The sequence below is a fragment of the Coenobita brevimanus genome, chromosome 71 (genome assembly GCF_032717465.1).
Source record: "Coenobita brevimanus isolate Jiangsu-jjx chromosome 71, ASM3271746v2, whole genome shotgun sequence".
NCBI lineage: Eukaryota > Metazoa > Arthropoda > Malacostraca > Decapoda > Coenobitidae > Coenobita > Coenobita brevimanus.
In genome coordinates, this window is record NC_137024.1 from 34,008,583 (window position 1) to 34,034,906 (window position 26,324).

General features: G+C 39.5%; 1 protein-coding gene across 5 annotated transcripts in view; it reads left to right on the forward strand.

Annotated features, from left to right (window-relative positions):
- The window catches only part of E(z) (histone-lysine N-methyltransferase E(z)), a 347,474-nt gene that overhangs the window by 136,192 nt on the left and 184,958 nt on the right, over positions 1–26,324 (forward strand). For 2 of the 5 annotated variants that reach the window (XM_080277920.1, XM_080277924.1), the window contains exons 7-9: positions 5,232–5,386; positions 7,220–7,351; positions 8,806–8,871. In XM_080277920.1, the coding sequence (XP_080134046.1) occupies positions 5,232–5,386; positions 7,220–7,351; positions 8,806–8,871 (353 nt within the window). The remainder of the gene's footprint in view (positions 1–5,231; positions 5,387–7,219; positions 7,352–8,805; positions 8,872–26,324) is intronic. The other 3 variants (XM_080277922.1, XM_080277921.1, XM_080277923.1) reach the window with 3 other exon arrangements.

Consider the following 26,324-nt stretch of genomic DNA (forward strand, 5'->3'; position numbering starts at 1 on the left):
GTTTAAGGGGTTAAAAGAGACAAGGTTGTTTTGTCCCCATTCACTGATTGTAGCTAGGTCTTGATTTATGGAGATGGCTGTACTGAGATGAGAGGTAGAGATATTAGACTTTGTAAATGGGTGTCTTAGCGTGAATGAACTACGTTGTGTTGAGCCATCTGCGGATGAGTGGATGGGATTGTGGGTGATAGATAAGAGATCATTAATATGAACCAGGAATAGGGTTGGCGCCAGAACTGATCCCTGCAGCACGCCAGAGTTAATTGAGTGGAAATTGGAACATACATCATCTGCTTTTACTCTTATTTTCCTGTCACTAAAATATGAAGAAATCAAAGGAACAAAAGACGTTAGTCCATAACAAGGGAGTTTGGACAGCAGGGAACGGTGCCATACTCTGTTGAAAGCTTTAGTAATATCAAGAACTACTGCATGCGTTTCTCTATGTAGATCAATTGATTGATAGATGGTATGAGACAGGAGATTGAGTATGTCAATGGTGGATCTTTCATGGCGAGAACCATATTGTCTGTCACTAATTAAGGTGTTGGATTCAAGATGTTTAACAATGTGCTTATTAATAAAAGTTTCAATTACCTTACCACGAGAAGATGTGACAGCTATTGGTCTGTAATCAGAGGGGTCAGAGGAACTTGCTTTCTTCGGAATTGGGTGGATATTGACTTCTTTCCATGAATTTGGGAATAAAGAAGTATGTATGCATAGTCTGAATAATTTAGCTAGAACAGAGGCAAGTTCAGGGGAACAATTTTTCAAAACAATTGGCGGAATTCCATCTGGGCCTGGAGCTTTGTTGGTAGGTAAATTGTCTAGGATGGATTTTACATATCTTGTCTGTATTTTACGTGGGGCAATTCTGGGAGAGTCAAGTTCTAGTACTGGGACATTCTGGCTGGTATTGTCTATGGTAGAGTTTCTGGCAAATGTACTGGCAAAAATATCCACTTTCCCACGCGGGTCATTTGTAATGTTGCTGTCAGAAGATTTTAGTGGGGGATTGGAAGATGACTTGTTAAAGTTATTATTGAAAGAATTAAGAGTTGACCAGAATATTCTGTTGTCATTAGGGTTGTTAAGTAGTTTTGATGCTTGCTTTTGAAGAAAGTTTGATTTAGTTAGATTTAATATGCTTTTGCATGATTTCTAGCAATTTTAAATTGAGAGAGTGATTCAGATGTTTTTTTATTTTAAGTACGAGTTATATGCTAATGACTTTTGGGCTGTTGCTCTGGCACAGTTGCCATCAAACCATTTTGGAGAGTTCGATCTTTTAGTGAACTGTTGACTTAGTATGAATCAATCCATACCAGCTAGTATTAAGTCGCAAATGTGGGACTGGGTGGAATTGGGATCACTAGAGAAGAATGACTGCCATGGAATGTCAGGAAGATAATTTCTAAATCCATCCCAGTTTGCCCTATCAAAGTGCCATCGGGTCACCCTGACAGGTTCAGAATGGGGAGGTGTTGGGGGGTTAACTAATGAGGCTTTGATGAGATTGTGGTCATAGGATCCAAGTGGTGACAGTACCTCTATCCTGTATTGATGTGGATTATTTGTCAAGAATAAATCCTAGAGATAGGCATTATGATCAGGGTTATCAGGAATTCTGGTTGGTTGCTTTACCAGCTGGGTGAGATTAAACGATTCTGGAAACAGTTCACACTCTAGACCAGTGTCGTCAGTCCTGGCAGAATGCAATAACCATTCAACTTTATCGTTTCGTTTTTAAAGGCTCCAACATGCTCGCATGTGTCGGCCTTGGTCACCTAATGGCGGCTCTCCACGCTGCACGATCCATTGCAGCCTCCCTGTTCAGTCCCTTAACTCTAAGGTCACACTTAATGACCTCGTCCCATGTCTTTCTCGGTCTACCCCTCATAACCCCACCCCCAATATTAACACTTCTCACCTTCCTCACCCAATTATCATCCCCCATCCTCTCCACATGTCCAAACCACCTCAATCTACCTCTCCTCATCACAACACCAATACACTCCAGTCCCATCTTACCTCTCAACTCTTCCATTGTAAACCCAGCCCAAAATGGCAATTTCAGTGCTAAGGGCAAGGTTAAGGTTACTCAGCTGTGTGGATATGGAATAAAACACACTGGGTTCCAAAGAAGCACTGGGAGAGCGATAAACTACACAGATATATTTGGTAATATTTTGAGAATTTAGTTTATATAGTGAGTAATGAAAACTGGATGAAGTGAAGTTTTAAATAGTGTCAACTGCATGTTGGGATGTGATATAACAACAGGTGTCGCCCTTGTTACGGAAGTTTGTAAGGAGATGGTAACTGGGAAAACAAAATGGGGATATATCAGTATCGGGTAAGATTTGTGGTTCTGTGAGGAAATGGGCCAAAGGGGATATGGACTTAAGAAAGAAATGAACTGAGTTTAAATTTGTGGTAAGGCCGCGGATGTTGGTGAAGAATAAGGCCGCACTTTCACTTCTTCGCTGACGAGCATTCCCGGAAATAGCAACAGTTGCTGCCGGCACAGTCGCTTGATGGCGACCAGGAGGACCCTGTGCCACCAGCCCTACCCTGCCGGTGGTGGCAATCTGGTATCTACATTTATGTTGTTCTTCACTGGTATCATCACTTCTCCTCCCTTTTTTTCTTTTCTGTCTCTTCTTCAGAGTTTATACAGTTCCCTCGCGTCCAACACGGTAATGTTGTCATGCACAGGTCCCGTGTTGGACCAAAAACATGTTGGACAAACAACAGAGCTTATGGTGAAAAATGAATTATGTCAGCAACCCTAGGAGAAGTCACCCTAAATACATACCATATACCTTTACATATATTGGTACTACTGTAAATATAATAAATGGTGCTGTACTGTGAATGTTAACTAACTTTTTAGGATTGTGTTGGTGGGCTTGCTGGGAATGGAAGGTGGTATCCTAGGCTGTAGGTAGTCGTACTGGGTCCCCGGAGGATGGCTCCTGGCGTCACTAGCGGGTAATGGCTGCTGCTCCTCCTCAAACTCCCTCATAAATCCTTCAAAATCACACTCAGAATCACTGTCCTCATCCACATCCATGGAAGGTCCTGCTTCTGCCTGTCCTAGCACTCCATAAGCCTTCACTGCTGCCAGGATCTTGTCTTGGTTTTTTATTATGGTCCTCATGTTGGCTTCATTCATGTCGTAGGCCTTGGCGATGTCCATTTTCCTCTCCCTTTTCTTCTTCCTCTCGATGATTTCTAGCTTGGTGGCCTGAGGGAGGTGCCGCCGCTTCTTGGGGTTCTCAGAAGGCTTCCTAGGCATCGTGAGCAGGATAAAATGCAGTAGCAAGGGCAGAAAATGCAGCAAGAAAAAAGCACCTTCCAATGTGAATTATGCGACTGAGTGGCACTGTGGCGGGAGAAATTTAAACAAAACATCACGTGAGAGCAGAAGCATTTTTGATTGGGCGACATCACGATCAAGCCACGATAGCGGGTGGGGGAGGCAACTTGATCAGAAGTTTTGATTGGCTGTCAGCATCACAGGAATGTCCAGTATGACCGTGTTGGACCGGGGGTGATCGTGCTAGAGGCGAACTCTGCAGATTTCACCCACTTCTTAGAGCTCCGAGCGTGTTATGCCAATGCATCCATGTTACAGTAATTAAATTGTATTGAATCGTACTAATTTTTTGCTCTCCGTCCTGGACGCGAATCGTGCTGAACAAACACGTGTTGGACGCGAGGGTACTATATTTACTATCTCCCATATGGATGTCAATATCCTCTCTTAACTTGGTCTCTACAAAGCACATAACATAAGGTTCATATACCCGCAAGAAATTGTTTATTTCTGGCCTTGCCGATATTAAACCATCAACATTAGTATATGCCACTTTCAAACGTTTTTCTTTTTTTCATACCCTCTTCTCTCCCTCGACACCACTTCCTCAGTTTCTGATCCATAACTCCAATAAAACTCTGTCTTCTCTTCTTCCGTCCTCTGTTCGTTTTTTGCCTTTGGTTCCTTTACTAACTCCTTTATTTTAGCTCTTTCCTCTTCATTTGCATCTCTCCTTACCCAGACATTTTTTAACCCCTGTTTGTCTGATAATTTCCATGTTGTATTAATGATTTTCCATTATCTGGAACTTAAATTGTACCTTCAGTGGCCTCGCCCCTCCTTCCTCTTACTTTCCTTACCTAAACACTTCTTCAGTCTCTTCTTGATCTTCGTTGTTACCTTCCATAACTACTGATGTTATCTCTTTAACCTCATTCAGTTCTTCTCATTCTCTTTCTGATCTTACTGTCATACGTTTTTCTTTTACTCCTGAAATTATGACACTTTTTTTCTTATCTGCTACATCCCTGACTAAAGATTCTCTACTTCTCAGTGCCCTAACCACTTCCTTCTCCAACTTGTCCTTGCTTTGTTTTTCTTTAATCTGTTTCAAATTTACATTTCCTCCTGAATTTTATTCCACCCCTTATGTTGCTCCTTGATTTCCTTAATGTGCTCATCTTGCATCTTTGATTTGGATTCATACTCATCTAGCTTACTTTTCATCCTGTCCCTTTCTTCTTCCAACGTCTTATTTTCCCTCTTGAGCTGTCTTACTTCATTTGAGGAAGATTCGTTACTCACTTTTAATTCTGTGATTTCTCTTTCTTGTTCATCACTGCGTGTGCAAACTTTTTCCAGTTTATTCTGTAGGACTTTGATCTCTTTCTCCTGCTCTGAGGTCCATTCCTTCAACTCTTTAAATACTCCCCATACCTTTTTTAACTCCTGGACATTCCTTTCTGCCATTTTCTCTACTCCTGTTACTCTTGTTTGGTACAGCCTAATACTTCCTTTTCCCACATTATCATCGGAGAAGCCCACAAATTCCCCTTTACCAGTTGTAAACAAAGCACCGTCCCTCTCTGCCATGGTGCAGCCATATGGAAACTTTCTGTTTTCACTGTCTCTTGTACTCTTTATGACCGAAACCTGCAGTTATTTTTAACTAATGTCTGACAGGACCACCACTCACGCATTCGTTTTTGCCACTAATTCAGCGATTATTTCCCCACAATCCAGGAAGAGCTACTTCTCTGTCAGCGACCTGTGTATGTGTGTGTGTGTGTGTGTGTGTGTGTGTACACATGCATACATGTGTGCATGCATGCATGTATGAGAGAGAAAGAGATGAATGAAGAAAAATTATGTGACTAATGATGAGGTAATATATTTTGCTCACCAGGTACATAGAACTGACAGATCCAACAGCCTTGCCCCCTGAATGTACCCCGAACATCGACGGTCCCAGTGCAGAGAGTGTGCCACAGGAGCAGACCATGCACTCCTTCCACACGCTGTTCTGCCGACGCTGCTTCAAGTATGACTGCTTCCTCCACCGTGAGTACTGAACACATTCCCATCCTTCTATTTTCTCTCATTCTCTTGTCTCTGTGTGGATGTGTAGTAGAGTTTCAGTATTATTCTTCATAAGTGTATAAAAATTTCATGGTTGTAATTAATTTTGCAGAATTTTAAGATTATTCTTCATAGGTTTATCGGAATTACTTATTTATTTTTCATCAGTTTAGCAAAGTTCCTGTGCTCAGATTAGTGTGTCATAGGTTGGCCAAATTGTCACTTTCATTTATCATGAATTTTACGAAGCCTCTTCAATCGGGTTAATTTGTTAGTTTGATTAGAAGTTGTCATTATAGATTTATCAATTTGCACTTGCATTTATTAATTATTACAGGTTTCAGTTATAATTGTGATATAGTACTTGTCTTAGTTTCTAGTGTGCACAAAGTTATTTTTAAATATTGCTAATTCTGTACATTGTTTTAGTAATTATAATGTTCTCAGTGTCATAATAGAATGTATTGGATATTTAGGCCAATATTAATTAATTGTTTGTGAATGTGAGTTTATGTTTTGTAGAGCTTTATTTAATGAGAGAGATGGAATTCCAGCTGGTAGACGTAAACTAAGATGTGACCCACCATGAGAGTGAAAAAGCTACTGTAGATATGGCTACCCTATTTGACTGGGAGGGGAGGGAGGGGGAAGTCATACTAAAATTGGGTTAAAATTAAAATTTTAGCCTAAGTAATTACTGTGTAAACCTAGGTATCATTTTCTTCAGTAAAGTTGTTGAACTAAGAACATTTTGCTGTGCAGCTTATATTGGTCTAAGAAACCTGTAGTGGCACAGGTAAGATCAATCATTTGTCCACCACTGCTGTGGTTGGGACTGAGCCCTGAACTATCTGATGAAAATTATTTATATTGTCTTAGTTTTGCATCAGGTCAGTTAACGGTCTGCTGTTTATAATGCTGTTACTTAAGATTTACTTTGAAATATTTGGCATTAAGATACAGGATATGGAACTTTGCAAAATTTGTACAGTACCACTATGTAGCACTGTATATTGTGATGTGTGTTTTAAATGAGTAATTTGATAGATATAATTTTGTGAATATCTGTCAGTTTAACATGATTTATGTTTATATATTAATTTTTGTATGAAATATTTTATAAGCGTAGAATTGCACCGCACTTGATTGTGAAAACTGAACATTAGTTGGTTTTGTGTCTTATAAGGAAATTTACAAATGTTGGATATTTATTCCTTTCCAGTACAACAGACCAACACTTGTCAGATCATTTACATTTCTGTTGTTGAAGTTGAATTAGTCTGTATAGCACAGTGAAATATTTATATGATTCACTTTGAATTTGGGAAGTAAGATGTTGAAAGGAGGTATTGCTGTATCTGCTGATAAAAGATGAAAGTGATATTGGGAACCAAATGACCTGACATGTACAAAATTTCCTGTTGTGTTTGTTGTGGAAGAGGGGATATGTGTTGTACTTGCTTACTGCCTGTTTCCATATTGAATGTTGTCATGATATGAGTTGAGAGACAGGTTTGGAAAGTACCATAAAATGTGATGGCTTTCCAGGAGGTGGTGAAATTCTTCATTCTCTATTTACCTGTATCAGATCTGCATCGGCCATTATTGGAACCAAACTGAACAAAAACTGCAAAATTGTAAATTGTTCCATAATAATGGACAAAGAAAATCCTACAGTGTGCAGGACTCTTGGATAGCCTGAACAGCAGCAAAAGTTGAATGGAAGACTCATGAACGATGAGAACACCTCTATGTATTATTGCCATGGTGATGGTATAAAGAACGTGCTGTCTTACTGTGTGATCCTCCCTACAGCCACCAAGGGAAGCACAGACGCCCCAGGTAAGGGAAAGCGAGTCTTCCCGAGCGTCTTGAGGCCATCTTGTAGCTCTCCTGGCGTGGGGCCGCTCCCCTACACCCCCTCTCTTACCACCGGAAACACTATGAGTGCAACTAGGCCACATTTATCATTTCCTAACCATTACTGGGTTATGGACAACTTCATTATCCGTGTATATGCTTTTATGTGTATATGTGCATAAAATTGATGCTGAAGACATAAATATTTAAAACCTGAAATTTGGTGGTGCTTGAGGCATTTATGAACATAAGCATAGCATACTACTTCCATGTGGAAACATGTTTCTTATGATGTACTGTATTGTATTTTTTTTTTTTTTTTTTTTCCCTCCCCCAGATAAATGCAGTACTAGTTTACTTTATTATGGTAAAGTATTTCCAGTGCACTATGCTCAGCAATTTATGCATTTTCACCAATATTTATGCATGTATACACATGCAGATAAGCTGTTTTCAATGCATGTATGCCATCAAAAATTTGAAACATTATAGAGCTGCCCTCTGATCTCCCACAAGGAAAAAGCTGTTGTGAGAAAGTTTGTTTCATTACTCTCTGACTGTGGTTATTATTGACAATTTGTTTGCTTCATTTGCTAGATATAAAATTACCCTTAGTTAGTTGGTGCCATTAATTTGACTTCATTGGGCACCATGCATTGCTATACCATTATCTGACAAGTAATATTGATACGTCTTTCTCTGTTGGCCATGAACAAGAGAAGATCATTACTGTGATAGTCAAATTTTAATTGTTCTGAAAATACTTACTTGAATATACTATTAGCTGAATTCATTTTTTACCAGAAGAGATTAGGCTTTTATAAATTCTAGGATCTGCTTTGCCTTTGCCATTTTACAGATTTAATCAGGTTTTCAAAGAGATAGCTTCTGATACCTTAGGATTCTGCCAAAAGATAATTTTTCCATTCTGCTGAACCAAGTTAATGATATGCTGGAATATCTGAACTATATCGTTAATTAACAGTTCCAAACTGTGTTTGCAATGAAATACAGTAGCTTAACTCGGTAGTGTAATATAAGTTAGGTTGATATGCACAAAGTTTCATGTAAGTTTCTGCAATATTGTCATCTCTGTATTGTATTGTCAAATTTTGTTCTGCTTTCAATAGGTGACCAACTTGGGTACCTGTATACCAATTAATGGTTAACCCTTTGAAGAGTGCTTTTGCATTTGAAGAGGAGTTATAATGAAAATAGTTAATTTAAATGTTTTAAAAGCAACATATTGCTTGCTTTGCAATAATTGAATATAGCACTATACTTAAAGTAGTTATGGTAAAGATATTGTGATAAATGGTATTAATTTGCATTATTTGTGACTGTAATCATCTCAGCATGGTTTCATGTAGGTGGATGGGATGGGAAGGATCTATAAACAGTTCTTTCCAAAGTTTAATAATGTGAGAAATGCATTGCTTGATGCATTGGCACTGCTGAAAGGGTTAAATGGCTTTGCCAGAGAGTAATTAAGAGTGGTTGAGCTGGTATCAAAGATTAACATTATGGGGCATGTGGTGTAGTGTGCAGCGGTGGTGGGAGCGGAGGAGCCACCCCCCCAGCCACACCCTCCCTCCCCACACTGCCAGGTGAGTACACCACCACCGCAACCACCGCCACCACCACCTCACACCACCACCACCACCACCACCACCACCACCCTCTCTTACCATTATTTATGTTTATGAGGAAATAATGCAACTATTAATTTTAAGACCAAAGTTAAATTTAATTTACATATGACTGCAGGGTGACTAATGCCATACTAATTGAGCATAATGTAAGTACAGTTGACTTATTTATTTTCAGATATGAGGATTGTGAAAAGAATCCTCACAAAATCTTTGCAACTCCAGACAAGAAGTATGTCTGGAGACCCTGCTCTTACTTCACACCTACTAATTTATTGTCATATTTATTTACTATTTTAATTCTGGGACATAACTTCTATCTTTGAACTGCTATGGCAAAGTAAATTCTTGATAAGATCACTCTGTGGCATTTTTGTTAGGATTTTGCATTGTCTCTGTGTGCCCTCTTTTTACTTTCATTTTCACCTCACTCTTATTTCATGACAAGCATTTTAAGCGATGCTGATTTATTGCTTGGTGATAAATTTGCTGTTAAGTAATTTGAATAACTTGGGTGTGTTTATTTTATGCTTTGGGAAGCAGTTATGAAGAAATTTATATTAATGTTCTTTAAACTTGTCATTTTGAAGTTACCAGTAAATTGTCCATGCATTAGTTTTTAAGAAGCCAGCTTAGCTACTTACACAAGACTGCCATGCCATTACATATGTTCTCTTCAGTACATTGCTGGAGAGGGACCACACAGTTGAATCAATATAACTGGGTCTTCCTGGTCATACAAACATTTCTCATTTCTACCCCTGTTTCCCAGTTGAAGATGTTAGACTGCATTAAAAAGGTAATTTCAGCCTCTACTCCACTGGGTTCACATTCACACGAGCCTGGGGCACAACCACAACTTCATTAAGACACTGACATTTTATTAATTGTATTCTTGATATTACCAGACAGTAGGGAAACATAGTAAAGGGATGTGAAATTATATCCCTTAAATTACTATTTTATGAGAGGTTTTTGTTTGTTTCTGCATGTGTGCATGTGCATGCTTGAGAGTAAATATATATGTATGTGAGCAAGAGGTAACGTGGTTGATGGAGTGGTTGACTTAGGGTTAAGCATACAGTACCTTCATGTTTACTCACCACAGAACACACTCACCTTCTGGTGAGTCGATGATCCTTCATCTTTTTATTTGTTGTTTGTCTTCTGTGGTGTTTACATGGAGATTTTTCACTCAGAGCTGCATTCACATGTAGCTATTGAACAATTTGCAGGTGAGAGAATCTGCAGTGGAAGAATTGTTGAGAGATGTAAAAAGAAATGTTAGGACAGAGAAGCCCAGAGACTTGTTACGACAGTCTCTAATGGGAGGTTACTAATGGGCACAAGATATCAGCAGCATAGATATACAGAAAGGTGGAAGTGTTAAAGTGTTACTTGATGTAGTAGTCTTTAAGGGATGAGTTTAGCAGCACCTCGGGGCATTTTTATCTACTCAGGGATGACTCCTTTCTTGACAAGCACCTCTTCACCCGGTACCTCTGTCTTGGAGAAGCTTAAATGATTACGATATTAGAGATTACTGTTCTTGTCTAAAGTGTAAGTTTATTCAGTTGCTGAATCGGGAGGAGATTGGGAGTGGGGAACTGAATCGTCCCTTCCCTATTGTATTAGCATAAGGATATTGCAAGCAGCATTCCGCTTCCTGTGGTTTTAAGACAGGGAAATGGTAGCTTGTGAAACATGTTTGTAACTCAAAAATGTAAAAAATCCCTACTTTAGCATGGTTGGAAATTGTGATGAATGCACATCAGCAGTGTAAAATGTCAAGTATGGTAATTCCACAGTAAGAAACTGAAATTTTGGAAAAGGTTTTAATAATGATGATAATACTCATCTCGATGTAGCAGATACTGGATTTAACGAACGCTGTGAAGCCCATCGAACTTTCATAGGCTGTATTGAACATTGGTCATTAAATGGGTTGCAGTGGGTCATGGTACATATGTTTCTTACACATATTACTCCAACCTGGCTTGAAATTGCCCTTTCCTCATCATTATTGCAGAGTTGTAATAACGGACTAAAGTACAGTCGGCCTAAGAAGTGACGGCGGAGTATCCAGAAGTTTTCGGTCAGCGATAGTGCACATACTCTTCTTATATCTCTACGAGGTGAATCCTAGTACGTAAATTTGTTACAAAAAACAATAAATCAATGCCAAAGTACCTGTATGTTTCAAAATTGTAGGAAGCAGTTCGTTAGTTACGATAATAGGAAATCCTAAACAGAACTAATTGAAATTTCACAGCTAATGCTCAGGGACAGTCAGGAATAATTTGCGGAGTTCAAATCTAGTATGGTAACACGCAATAATTTTTTAGCAGCGTAAGACTGAACAAAGGGGAGCTTCAATAAAAAATTAAAATTAGTAATTATTATTTATAAAATAATTTCCGTTACAATATTAGGGAGTAATTTAAAGTCATTTATTTCCGTTTCCAATGTCTCCATGGACGACGACAGAAAGCGAGAAGGCAGCGTAAGCCAGTAAGCTATTTTAAATTTTTCGATCAACACTCACGAAAGGAGATAACATTTACTCAGAGACATGCAGTTATTTCACTGCCTTTGGCCAGTTTTCCATAACGAATAATCTCTGGTTTATTTAATATAAGCCAGAGAGCTATCGGTGAAAGAAGTATAAAAAAATATACCTTGAAATTTGCCTACGGAACTCCTTGGGGAATGCTAACTTCTGTCGTAGTCTGATATCCTCAGTGCATAATCGATTAGCAAGAGTTAATAAAATCATTGAGTTCAAAACTTCCAGATCAGCATTTTCTGTTCAGCAGGACATTACAGTTTATTTTAAAAAACAGATAATAAGATTAAAAGATGGAGTAAAAATTGCGTGCTTTTGCATTGCACGAGTTTATGAACTCATGTTTTGGTCCTGTATATTACCTGGTGTAAGAGAAAAAGGCAGAATTTGTCATACCTCCTTACAACTAATAATAATTTTGCATCACTTGAGAAAAAAGTTGCTAATTATAATTATTATTGGTGAGAGGAAAATGGAATAAAAGGCAGTATGGTCTTGCTGCTACGGCAGGTAGGGCATCATTACGAAGAATAATTTCTTTATGGGATCCTTATTATTGCTGTATCATGACCATAGCATTTGAAAATAAGGCAGTGAATTGCAGTCACAAGAATTTCTCTTAACTGGTCCTCGAAACTAGAGCATCTGTATTTGAAATCCTGGGAAACAAATAAGTCAGGAACACGGAGTAATAGGCCTACTGCCCACCGCGCGCGGAGTAATACATTTCGCATTCATTCAAATCGGAAAAGGTAACTGTTAACTTTAATATATCACTGCCTCCTGTTATTCATTTTTCATCATGCTTAGCGCGATATATATTTTATTTGATATGACGTGATGAAGGCATGGAATGTTTGTTATATTCTCTGTTTTCATTGAACGGATGGCAGTGCAGAGTGACCGAAGCAATCTGAAACTCTGCCATCACTTCTTGGGGTGACTGTACAAGTAATACAATAATCCCTCGATATACTGAACTCTTTTAACGATTTTCGGTTTTAATGACCACCAAGCTAGTCAAGCGTTATGTTCATTTAACGAATTTTGCTTGGTAAAAGAAAGGACCTGTGGGAAACACCGACCAGCATGGCCTGATGAATGAACATAGATTTATCCAACGCTTACTTGCAGTCATTATTTGAAGAGCAGTTACTTCCTGAAAGGAAAGAATAAACACTTAAGTTAGCAAACAGAGCATTTAATGAGAAAAAGAGCCATTTAGACCTAGCTGTATGTTACTGTGTCTGAGTGTACGACCGAACGACACTATTTAACAATCTTTGTTTGGTAAAAGCCACAAGACATGGGAAATTACTGAACAGCATGGTGTTCTGGGAGTGGTACCAATTAGTTTGTTATATTGAGGGTGTACTGTACTGTACCGTACTAGTGATGAAGAAGTACTTTGACAAGAATATGAAATAAGCTTTAAAAAGGGTGAAATTATGGACCAAGTTAGTTCTGGAATATGCTGTTGTACTTATTTGTTTTCGAACATGTGCTTGAAATCCCACATGGGGTGGGTGGGGCCTCAGATATAACGAGCTGTCGGCTTTAACCCCTAGGCACCAGTTCACATCATATGACATGTTGGTAGAGGCCTACGGTCCACGTCATATGACGTTTTAATTTTTCGCAGGCATGTTTGAACTTCGTAGCGTGCCATATGGACTCAGAGTATTGTCCTGGCATGGCTGGTGCACGGGGCCATGCTGGGTGGCCGGGGGAGGGGGTGGGGGGGTGGGAGGGCATTCCAGCAGGGAGGAGGGCTGTGGTGGAGGGTGGTGGGAGACCGGCGTAGGGGAAATGTGGCCTTGGAACCAGCTGATACTGGTTCGGGGTAGAGGTAGGGGTAGGGTGGGGTGGGGTAGTGGGGAGGGCTACTAGGGGGCCATGAGGGGTGTGGGGGAGAGTGTATGGGTGCTTGAAAACACTTGTACTGACTATAGCATTCCAGCAGGGAGGAGGGCTGTGGTGGAGGGTGGTGGGAGACCGGCGTAGGGGAAATGTGGCCTTGGAACCAGCTGATACTGGTTCGGGGTAGAGGTAGGGGTAGGGTGGGGTGGGGTAGTGGGGAGGGCTACTAGGGGGCCATGAGGGGTGTGGGGGAGAGTGTATGGGTGCTTGAAAACACTTGTACTGACTATAGCCAGCCTGTAGGGAATATCACATTGTCAAGAAGTACTAAAAACAGTGAAATAATGTGTAAATAGTGTGTAAATAACTGTGAGTACCTAAACAGACATAAGTTTGTTAGAAAATAAATATCATGGAAAACATAAAATAAGCCAATCTTTATTAGTTACTTTCTTGTGTTTATATGCTATTTTAGTTGTAATATTGTGTTCATACGGCATTGTGAATTAGAGAGAGAAACAAAGACACACTCAACACTTATTCTGGCATGAGATATCATCCCTCCTCCCTCCACCAACCACCGCCATCACACCACCGCAACCTTGAACACGCTGAGCCCAGCCGCCACACACCTGCTCCCTCACACCACACCACCACCTCCAGATCGCCAGCAGAGAGTAGGTACGTGCTTTTTATGTGTACTTTGTCATTTGTGATTGATTTGTAATGAAAAAGAATATATATTTTGGGGAAAATCGATTATCCTAAAAATAACCCGGTCCTGGGACGTGCTTAGGTCTACCCATGCCCGGTGCCTAGGGGTTAACGAATCTGCCTTTCCCCCAATTAGTTCATTATAGCGAGGGTCTACTGTGAAAATGATTGTAGTAATAATAATTCATAGTTCTTCAAAGCACAAGTTCTTCCTGAGGAATTCACTAGCACAAAAAAAAAAAGTACTCTGCTATTGTTGAAGAAAAGAAATATGTAGAGTACTGTATGAGGTTATGAATTTTATGTGCCGTACAAAACTGCAACAGTGGCTGTGACGTTAACTCTGTAGTCTTCTGTTATCATGCCTCTTTCAGGATCATAACTTCTTTGGAAAAATTGTCTACATTTCTCTTAAAAAAAATAAATATAAAATGATGAGGAGGCTGTCTCATAGGTAAGGGCAGCCTGTTGTATAGTCTCGGTGCAGCATAAGAAAGTGACCGCTTAGAGAATGATGGCTGCCAGTCAGCTCACAGCTCTTCAAGGCACACAGTATCGCTGCTCTGCACCATTGCACTAGAATGAGCTAATGAACTTTAAGTGAGTCGGCAAGATACTTAGTTTCACCAAAGCTAAGAGCCTTGAAAGTTGTAAAACTGAATTTAAATTCTGTTTTAGCTTTTTTTGACAATCAATAGAACTCTGTGGGAATGAAGTTGTGGGAGTTCTAGGTGGATGATAAGAAGTGAACCTTGCTGCTCTGTTGAGGGGTGATTGAACCTTCTTCAATTGATAATTTGGAAGGCCAGTTTATAGAGCATCAGAATAATCAACACAAGATAATTGAATGAACTAGCACCAAGAGGCAATGTCTGTCCATGAACTGTCTCACAAAGGAGAGATATCTGATGAACAGATTAGAGCTTCTAACAGTCTTCCTTATGTGGTTGCTCTTTATTATCAATTTTTGAATTAAGGTAAACCCTCAAGTTTCAGACAGTACGTGCTGGATGAAGCTGTGATTACTGTATCAAGGATCAGTAAGTTCTCTGCATCATGACCTCTTATAGGTGGGTGGGGACACCCATCATCCACCCACTTCGTGTAGTGATGCTCTGTTTTTAGGGTAGCTCTGCATTGTATAGCAAGCCAAATGATTTCTTGTAAACCAGGAAAGCATTTATAGCGCTGGATGGTAACCTTTTAATCAACCAACACATATTCCCTACGTGACAACAAGTGGGTTGGCAGAGGGTTAGGGCCCCTTCCCGGAAAACAACCAACTGAAAATAAGAACGAGAAGCCTCGAACCAGGACTGACCTAAAGGTGTTGACGAAGGACTGAACAAAGGACATGGTACGGATAGCTACATGGAATGTAAGGGGTGCAAATGAAGAGGTGAAAGAAAGATTGTCCAGGTGCTTGAGGGTGCAAAAGTGGATGTATGTAGATTAATTGAAACTAAATGGAGAGGTGAGAGTGTGAGAGAATGGGAGTATGGATGGGGTATATGCGCAGGAGTAGTTGAGAATGGGATGGCAAAAGTAGTAGTGTGTATTGTTGTGAGTAACAGATGGAAGGAGAATATAAGAGAGTATGGGTCAGTGTGGTCAAGGATTGTTTGAGTAAGATTGAAAGTTGGACTACAAATGTGGGTGATTGTGTTTGTGTATGCACCAATACAAGATTGTGCAAGCAGAGTGAGAGAAGAGTTCTGGACAAATGTGAAAGCGTGCATGGAAAAGTTTGAAGGGAATGAGAGTGTGTTTTTGATTGGAGATATGAATGGAAAAGTAGGGAATGTGAAGGTGGATGGAGTAGTTGGTGAGTGGGGTTTACCTGCAGGGATGGATGAGAAAGGCAGTGCTTTAGTGGACGTTTGTGCCAGGAGGAGGTTGGTTATAGCTAATACCCTCTTCAGGCACAAAATGATCCATAGGTATACTTGGCGAATGATGAGAATGGTGGGTGGTGAAGTGAATGAATGGAAGGCAGTGATTGATTATGTGTGTGTGGATGAAAGGATGAGAAGGTGTGTAATGGATACAAGAGTATAAGGAGGTTGGGGGAGTGGACTTTCTGACCACAACTTGGTGGTGGTCAGAATCAACGTCCTAATGAAATGGAGAAATAGAAGAAGGGAAGGACAGGAGGAAGTCATTCATACAAGGAGGGTGGAAAAGTTACAAGAAGGAAAAAAAGCAGAATATAAGAGGGAAATGGAGGAGCAATTGGGTAAATGTGGAGCAGATGGGGGACATGGAAGGTGTGTAGGATATTCACAGAAGAAATCTGTGCAGCATGTGAGGTGGTGTGGTGGGTGAAGAGAAGACGAAAGGGAGTGCAGGGAACAGCATGGCATGGTAGAATGAAGAGGTGAGAGAGGCTGTGGTACAGAAGAAGAAAACATATAGTGAGTGGATGAGAAACGGGCATAGAAGAAGTTGAGGGACGGAAGAGAGAGTTATATGTAGAGAGGAATAGAGAGGTGAAAGATTAGTAAGTGAGAGTAAGAAGAGAGTGGATGAGGAATTGGGAAGGAATGTGAGTGTAAAGTGGAGGGAATGTAAGAAAATGTTCTGGAAAGAGGAAAAGAGAGTTAGACAGGGTGAAAGATAAAAATGGTAGATTACTAGTAGAGAAGGGAGAAAAAGTGAACAGATGGAGAGAACAATTAAGGAATTGTTGAACATGGAGACTGAAAGTAATCAAAGTATAAGTGGCTGGGAGAAGGAGGGATGTGAGAAGAGTGGAAGAAATCAGTAGGATGGAAGTTGTGGAAGCAATGAAGAAGTTAAAATGAGGAAAGCTCCAGGAATTGATGGAGTGTGTGGTGAAATGCTGAAGCATGTGGGAGAGATAGTAGTAGAATGGATGCGGAAGATTTGCAGATTGGCCTGGGAGGAAGGTTAAGTCCCAGAGGATTGGAAGTCAGGTATAATTATTCCCTTGTACAAAGGAAAAGGGGAAAAAGAAGTTGTGGTAATCACAGGGGCATTTGCCTTCATAGTGTAATAAGAATAGTATATGGTAGGCTACTTGACAGAGTTAGAGAAATAACAGGAATTAGTTGAAGAAGAACAGGGAGGTTTGAGGATGGGAAGAGGTTGTGTAGATCAGATATTCATTCTTAGATCTTTAGTGGAAAAGTTTCTAGAGAAGGGAAAGTAGTTGTATTTGGCCTTCATGGATTTGGAGAAAGCATATGACAGGGTGGATAGACAAGGATTATGGAAAGTATTAAGAATATATGGAGTAGATGGGAAGTTGTCGACACCCGTGAAGAGTATGTGTGAGGGTGCTAAGTCTGCAGTGCGTGTGGATAGTGAACTGAGTGAATTTTTCTGTTTGAATGTTGGATTGAAACAAGGATTTGTCATGTCTCCATGGCTGTTCAGTCTGTATATGGATGGGGTTATAAAAGAGAAACAGGGTAGGGCAGTGGATGTTGGAGCGACCTTAGTGAGAGAGGGCAGTGTCTGGAAATTCCCTGTGCTGTTGTTTGCAGATGATACTGTGTTGTTATGTGAAGACGAAGGAGAGCTGCAAGGCTTGGTGAGTGAGTTTGGGAGACCGTGTAAGAAACGGAATCTAAAGGTGAATGTAGGACAGAGTAAAGTTATGGTCTTCAAGAGAAGTTAAGCCAGTGAATGTACAGTGAGGTTGGATGAGGGGGAGGTGGAAAATATAAGTGCGTTTAAGTACTTAGGTAATAAGATGAGTAAGGATGGAAGTTTAGAGAGTAAAGTTCTTGAAAGGGTAGAACAAGGAAGAGAGGTTGCTGGATTTTTTAAAGCAGTGATAAGAAACAGGGAAGTTAGCATGGAAGCGAAAAAGCTACTACATTATAGTATTGTGATACCACCTCTAATGTATGGAAGTGAAGCTTGGACCTTGTTGGAGGTGGAAATGAGTGAGAGGAGTATGTGGAGTCAATGGAAAGACAGACTGGCAAATGAGGAAGTGAAGGAGCATTGTGATAGGAAGCATTAGGAGAAGCACACTGAAGGGGTTTGGCCATGTGGACAGGATGGAGAGTGAGAGACTGATAAGGAGAGTGTATGTGAGTGAGGTAGAGGAGGGGAAAGGGAGGGGGAGGCCAAGGATGAGATGGAGGGATGGAGTGGAGAGGTATATGAGAGATGGGGGTGTGAATTGGGACCAGGGCAATGAAATGGCGGGGGACAGGCCGACAAGGAGGCGATTTGTTTGTGGCCACCCCTTACAGGATTAAGGTGTATGGCAATAGATAGATAGATGACCTCTTCCATTTCCTTGGATGATGATGATCTCAATTTTGTTATCATTTAGTTTCAGTTTTCCTATAGTCATCCAGATCTTATACTTGCCATAAGGTGTTTATTTTTTTTATCTTAGTATCAGCAGTACTTGTTATCTTCACATAAAGCTGAGTGTCTTCAGCATAAATGTGGTAGGCAACATTTTGTGGATCAAGAAGACATGGCAAATTACTGATATATGAGGTGAAAAGAATTAGACCTAATACTGATCCGTGAAGAATCCCATATAGCAAAGGAATGGCGACTGATTCACTGTCGTATACTGGTATCTCTCTGATATATATGATTGGTCACTGTGAAAGACATACCATTTTTCAGGGTTGTGGAAGTTTGTTGTTTCTGGCAACCCGTACTACAACATCATATTCTTTTATGAATGAAGCTCCCATCACTCATTAGATGGGTTTGTAATACAGATGGTGATTAGCTGACATGCAGGTGTCTGCTGCTTTATATATAGTATTTATATAAGGTGTCTTAAATATGCCTCCATTCCATACTTTAGAGTTGTGACTAACATTGAACTACTTACTGCAAAATATAAAATGGATTCTGTGGAAATTTTTATAGTAGTTGTATCAAATTCAGCACAGAAAAAAGTAATTGTTGGCACCTGCACCACCCACCTCATGATCAGCAGGTAAAAGAATGAAGCCTTGAACACAATATACCTGTTGAATGGGCCAGGGCACTGAGTGGTCCTGCCATCTGGTGGGAGTCTGTGAACTTTTGGAAACAAATTTTGCGTGTTTCAAAGATAAATTTTTGTATAAGCTTTCATGTAGATTCCTCAAATCACAAAATTTTTCAAATGCCGTTGACAGTCATGCTGTTGGTAAGTGGCAGTAGAAGAAAAAAAACTCGTATAACAGGAATCATCTTCCCCCTGGAATTAACTTCTACATACAATTTACTATTCAGTAAACATCCCATATAATTGGTGTAAGACTATAACATGATAAAAATATGGAGAAATGCTTCCATGCACAAATTTTGCCATATTTTAAAATTCACCGCTGGAGCAATGTACGACATGCTTTCCTGGTTGCACTTCAGTCAACACCACTTCTATATTGTGTCTCCCACAGCCTACGACGTTTGGCGTCCATCTTTGATGGAAACCTGAACCATCCTTTCACTGGTTTCATGAATATATTGAAAGTTGAATTTGATTTTGAAAGTTGAATTTGATTTACAGTCAGCCACAGTGCAAACAAACTTCGTCGTTTTGTTAACTGTTCATTTTGTTAATGTCACCCAAACAAGTCGTCCCATCACTGATGCACCTTGCCAGTCTCGTGTTTGTTTACAATCGTACGTGTGGCAGAGCCAATTACTGAATGGAAATGTCGCATGGCGTATTTATCTATATCATTCATCATTGTTTTTAAGAATTGGAAATCCTATTACCCTTATTTGAATTATTTAACGCCTTTGTACATGCATGAATGCAATATTTCCACATAAACCCTCTTTAATACATCTCTAGAAATCACCCAATAGACAGGAGTAGAATATGCGTGTGAATACTATTTTTTCCCAACCCATCTTCTCTATAAGGCCATGGATAGTTTTTAGCTGGCTTTGGGTAGAATAATATTGTACTGTATATTGATAGCTGTAACCTTCACACCCGCAAAACACTTATCTGGGAGAAGTTCACAGACTCCCACTAGATGGCAGGACCACTCAGTGCATTACCCTGATAACTGTGTTAGTCCTTCAGTGGAAATTTATCTGAAGATTTTGTAGGCAAAAATAGGCACTCATTGGAAAATTAAATATATCTATCTATTGCCAGATCCCTTGATCCCATACAGGGTGGCCACAAACGAATCGCCTCCACGTCGCCCTGTCCCCCGCCATTTCACTGCCCTGCTCCCAACCCACACCCCCATCTCTCATATACCTCTCCACCCCATCCCTCCATCTCATCCTCGGCCTCCCCCTCCCACTCCCCCCCTCCACTTCACTCACATACACTCTCCTCGTCAGTCAGTCTCTCACCCTTCATCCTCTCCACATGGCCAAACCACCTCAGTGTGTTCCTCCTAACGTTTCCTATCACATCCACACCACAACGCTCCTTTATATCCTCATTTGTCAGCCTCTCTCTCTCCATATGACTCCACAGGCTCCTCTTGAATAACTCATTTCCACTGTTCTCATGCTTGATTTGTGTCCTTCCAACAACGTTCACTTTCATACGTTAGAATAGGTATCACAATACTGTCATGTAGTAACTTTTTCACTTCCATGCTCACTTCCCTGTTTCTTATCACTGCTTTCAAGGATCCAGCAACCTTTCTCCCTTGTTCTACCCTTTCAAGGACTTCACCCTCCAAACTTCCATCCTTACTCATCACACTCCCAAAGTACCTAAACGTACTTACATTTCCCATTTCCTGACCACCCAACCTCATTGTACATTCACTGACTTCACCTCTCTCAAAGACCATCACTTTACTCTTCCCTACATTCACCTTTAGATTCCGTTTCTTACACACTCTCCCAAACTCATCAACCAAGCCTTGCAGCTCCCCTTCGTCTTCACAACAACACAGTATCATCTGCAAACAACAGTACAGGGAGTTTTCAAACACTACCCTCTCTCACTAGGGCCACTCCAACATGCACTGCCCTACCTTGTATCTCCTTTATTACCCCATCCATGTACAGATTGAACAACCATGGAGACATGACACATCCCTGTTTCAACCCAATCTTCAAAGAGAAAAATTCACTCGGTTCACCATCCACATGCACTGAAGACTTAGCACCATCATACATACTCTTCACGGCATTCAACAACTTCCCATCTACTCCATATATTCTTAATACTTTCTACAATCCTTGTCTATCCACCCCGTCTTATGCTTTCTCCAAATCCATGAAGGCCGCATACAACTTCTTTCCCTTCTCTAGAAACTTTTCCACTAAAGATCTAAGAATGAATATCTGATCTACACAACCTCTTCCCTTCCTAAAGCCTCCCTGTTCTTCTTCAACTAATTCCTCTGTTCTTTCTCTAACTCTGTCAATAAGTATCCTACCTTACACTTTTCCTATTACACTAAAGACAAATACCCCTATGATTACCACACACTTCTTTTTCCTCTTTTCCTTTGTACAAGAGAATAATTATATCTGACTTCCAATCCTCTGGGACTCAACCTTCCTCCCAGGCCAATCTGCACATCTTCCACATCCATTATACTACTATCTCTCCCCCATGCTCCAGCATTTCACCACACACTCCATCAATTCCAGGGGCTTTCCCCAATTTGACTTTTTCCATTGCTTCTACAACTTCTATCCTACTGATTTCTTCCTGTCTTCTCACCTCCCTCCTTCTCCCAGCCATTCCCCAGCCACTTATACTCGCATTACTTTCATTCTCTAAGTTCAACAGTTCCTTAAAGTGTTCTCTCCATCTGCTCACTTTTTCTCCCTTCTCCACTAGTAATCTACCATTTTTATCTTTCACTCCCCTGCTAACTTCACTGCCACCCTGCCTTACTCCCTTCACCTCTTTCCAGAACATTTTCTCACAGTCCCTCCCCTTTACATTCAAATTCCTTCCAAATTCCTCATCCACTCTCTACTTACTCTCTCTTGCTCTTTGAAGAGACTTCACATGTATGAAGAATGTAGGTTAAATGAAAACACTGATGAAACATTCTAATGGTACATAAAGAATGTACATGCATGTGCATGTGCTCGCACGTATGCACATTACCTAAATTAGTATCTATTTATGATATAAGCTGTGTACCAGGTTAGACTAAATGGTGTTCTGATATAAAAAATAGAAGTTTTAAGTAAGAAGAAGTTTTAAGTAAGGCTTGTTCAAACAGTAAAGTAGCGCAAGAATGTGCAAAATCAGCTGATCATTTGTTTAGTCTACTACTGCACCAGAGAAGGTAAGTAGTATATGTGCTTTTAGTACTACAGGATGACCACATACTTTAGTAAAGCTAATTTGGAAAAGAAAAAGGATAAAGGTAGAAAGGAGGAGGATGATTTCTACCAAGAACTGGTTGAAATGGAGACTCACAATAAACTGGTGGAACGAGTATGCAGACTAGAGATTGCTTTCCAAAATGAGATTGATGAAATTAAGAAACAGATGCACTTGTAAAAGGAGGAAATAGAAAAATTAGGAAAGGAAGTCAACAAGAAAGACACAACCATAGATGAGTTGACAGTAGAAGTGGGTACACTTAGGAGGAAAATTAGTGAAATGGCAAGTACAGTAGTCAACCTCGAGAGTATTATGGAAGAGTTCAAAAATGATTCAAAGACAATTAGGCAAGTAAGCAGTCTGATAGACCAGAGCAGTGATATTGAGGAGAAGATAACACAGGTGAATGAAGTTGTGCAAAGCTACAAAAATCTGGGAACCACATATGCTGCAATGGTGAAAGTAAAGAAAGACAGAAACAAGGTAGGAAGAAAAAAGCATTAAAAAGGAAGTGAAAAGAATAATCCAAAACAATCCTAAATTAGTCAGGGATTCAGCTGATATCAACAAATCTATAGTAATCACTGGTATAAAAGAGGAAGAAGTAAAAAACAAGATCTCAAGAGACAAAAAGGACATGGCAAATATAATGAGCATATTGAAAGAAGTATCAGAGGAAATCTGTAGTAAAGACATAGAGGAACACAAAAGGTTAGGGAAATACGAGAGAAACAAGTCAAGACCCCTAAAGGTAACCTTTCAGAGTGTAAACACCATGAAGTAGATACTAAAAAATGCAAAGAATCTCATGGAAAGAGAGGAGTTAAAAAATGTATGGATAAAAAGATGCCTAACACAAGAGGAACTGGAATTACTGAAAGAGAAGAGGGAGGAAACAAAAACAAAAAATGAGGGAAGATCAGAGGAGGAGAAGAATATAGTTTTTTTTTTTACATAGTACAGTAATTGGATTGCAGGTACGAAAGTGATACATAAACAGGAGGGAATAAAAAGGAGGAAGATAGTAGAACCAAGTCATGACAAGTATATAAACAAGATGATTAAGTTCTATCTATCTATCTATCTATTGCCAGATGCCATAATCTCTTAAGAGGTGGCCATTTGACTTTGAGTTATTGGTTTTATGGGGAGGGGCACTAACCCTCCACCAACCCACTTGTTGACACGTAGGGAGCACGTATGGGTTGGTTATATGGTTACCACCCAGCGTTGTAAATGGTTTCTTGGCTTACAGGAAACCATTTGGCTTGTCACTCAATGTAAAGCCACCTGTAAAGGAAAGAAGAGCAATAAGAAGTGACAGGAAAGATGGGAGATATAGGAAGGGAGGAGGGCACGCAAAGAAAAAGAATGATAAAGGATAAGGAAGATGTAGGCAGCACTACATCAAGTGAGTGGATGATGGTCGCCACCACCTACCACCAATGATTAAGTTGATGTACTCAAATGTGGATGGAATGGTATCTAAATTATTAGAGATGAATAATTATATCAGAGAAAATGAACCACATATAATATGCCTAACTGAAACAAAATTAACATCAAGAATATCAAATGACATCCTAAACTTAGAGGAATATAATATATGGAGAAGAGATAGGAACTTAAAAAATGAGGAGGAATTATAGTATTAACTAAGAAAAATCTAAAAGTCAAAGAAATAGGACTAGATATACCCTCACACGTAGAACTGATTGCAGTAGAGATCAATACATCTGGAGGGAAAGTAATTGTAGCCAATTTGAACATGCCACCCAAATCAAACACATGGGAAAGAGACGAATATGAGGACCTGGCAGAGAGTGCAATTCTGAGTTTAAGAGCATTACTACATAAAATGGAAGAGAAATCAGAAAGAATTATACTAACTAGAGATTTTAATATAAATATAAATTGGAATACTCTAGATATAATAAGCCAAGAAAGCTGTTGGGACCAAAAGCTCCTGGATCTTGTGCAAGAGTTTTTCCTACTGCAACATGTAAGGGAAAGCACCAGAAAAAGGGGACTCAATGTACCCTGAATGCTAGATCTCGTATTTACTAGGCAAGAAAACGATATTGACAATTTAATATATCACCCTCCATTCGGCAAAAGCGACCATGCAGTACTAAATTGCAACTTCAGGATTGCATATGACATAGTTAACAGCAATGAAAGTTACAAAAAGAGCTTAAACTATAAAAAGGGAAAGTATCATGACCTAAAGAAGTACTTCTTAGAAATTGATTGGGAAAAGGAGCTTAGAGGACAAGGTTTAAATGCTTTATATAAATAATTCTGTGAACTTTATGAAATAGGAGTCCAGGAGTACATCCCACAGCACAAAGAAGCAGAAAAGAAAATAGAGAAATGGTTCAATACAGAATGTAAAAAATCAAAAGAAAAAAGAGATTTGTTGTGGAATAGATACAGAAGACACAATAGTGAAAGGGCATATAACAATTATAAACAGGCAAGAAACGATTATACAAGAATAAGGAGGGAAGCCCAAAAACAGTTTGAGGAGGATATCATAAATAAAAGTAGTGATCAATCGAAGCTTTTTTACAGCTACATCAGAAGCAAAACCAAAGTAAAAGATAAAATACAATCCATTACGGATGAAGGAATCACCTATACACAAGAGAAAGATATTTGTGAAGCACTAAACAATAATTTCCAATCAGTTTTTACAGAAGAAAAAAATTATGAGAGGGATTATGTGGAACATGCATGCCCACACTTACTACCAGATATACAAATATCAGAAAAGTAATACAGGAGGAGCTAAGTAAATTAGACAAAGGAAAAGCAAATGGTCTTGATGAAGTTTCATGTTGGGTGCTACATGAATGTGCAAAGGAGTTAAGTAAACCATTATTTTGTATTTTCATGAAATCCTTAAGACAAGGTAAACTACCTGATATTTGGAAGAAAACAAACATTGTTCCCTTATTCAAGAAAGGGAATAAACAAAATCCACTCAACTACCAACCAGTATCACTAACCTGTGTTGGAAACAAGGTATTAGAAAAGCTTATAAGAAAAGCTTGGGTAAATCATCTAGAAGAACACAATATGATAACAGAAAGAGTTTGGTTTCAGAATAGGAAAATCATGTGTTACTAATCTGTTGAGCTACTATGACAGAGTAACAGACACATTACAGGAAAGAGATGGATGGGTGGACAGTATCTATTTAGATTTCAAGAACGCATTTGACACAGTACCACACCAAAGACTTTTATGGAAACTGTACCATCAAGGAGGAATTCGAGGCAAACTGTATTGTTGGATGCAAGATTTTCTCATAAAAAGAGAAATGAGAACAGTACTAAGGGGAAATTACTCATCATGGAGAGAATTTACTAGTGGAGTACCACAGGGCTCAGTGCTGGCACCAATCATGTTTTTAGTGTATATAAATGATATAGACGGTAACACTGGAAATGAAAGTTATCTAAATATGTTTTCAAGTGATTTAAAAATACAAAGGAGAATTACTAACACTACAAGAAAAATAAACTTCATGAATGGAGTAATACATGGCAAATGGAATTCAGTGTGAACAAGTGTCATGTAATCAAGTTTGGTAAAAGTGGAAAAAGACCTGATTGGGATTATAAGTTAGGAAATAAAACCCTACACACATCAGAAAGAGAGAAGGACCTAGGTGTTATTATCAATAACAGACTATCTTCGGCTGACCACATCGGTGAGAAGGTACAGAACGTTTATACACTGCTTGCAAATTGAGAATAGCATTCACATACATAAATGAAAACATGCTAAGAAAGATAATAACATCGTTCATCAGACCAACCCTGGAGTATGCATCAGTAGTCTGAAGTCCTCATCTCAAAAAACACAGACAAGATTGAAAAAGTTCAAAGGGCCGCTACAAGATGTGTACCAAGCTTAAGGGATCTAAGCTACGAAGTAAGACTAAATAAACTGAATCTACCAATACTACAGGAGAGAAGGAAAAGAGGTGACATGATT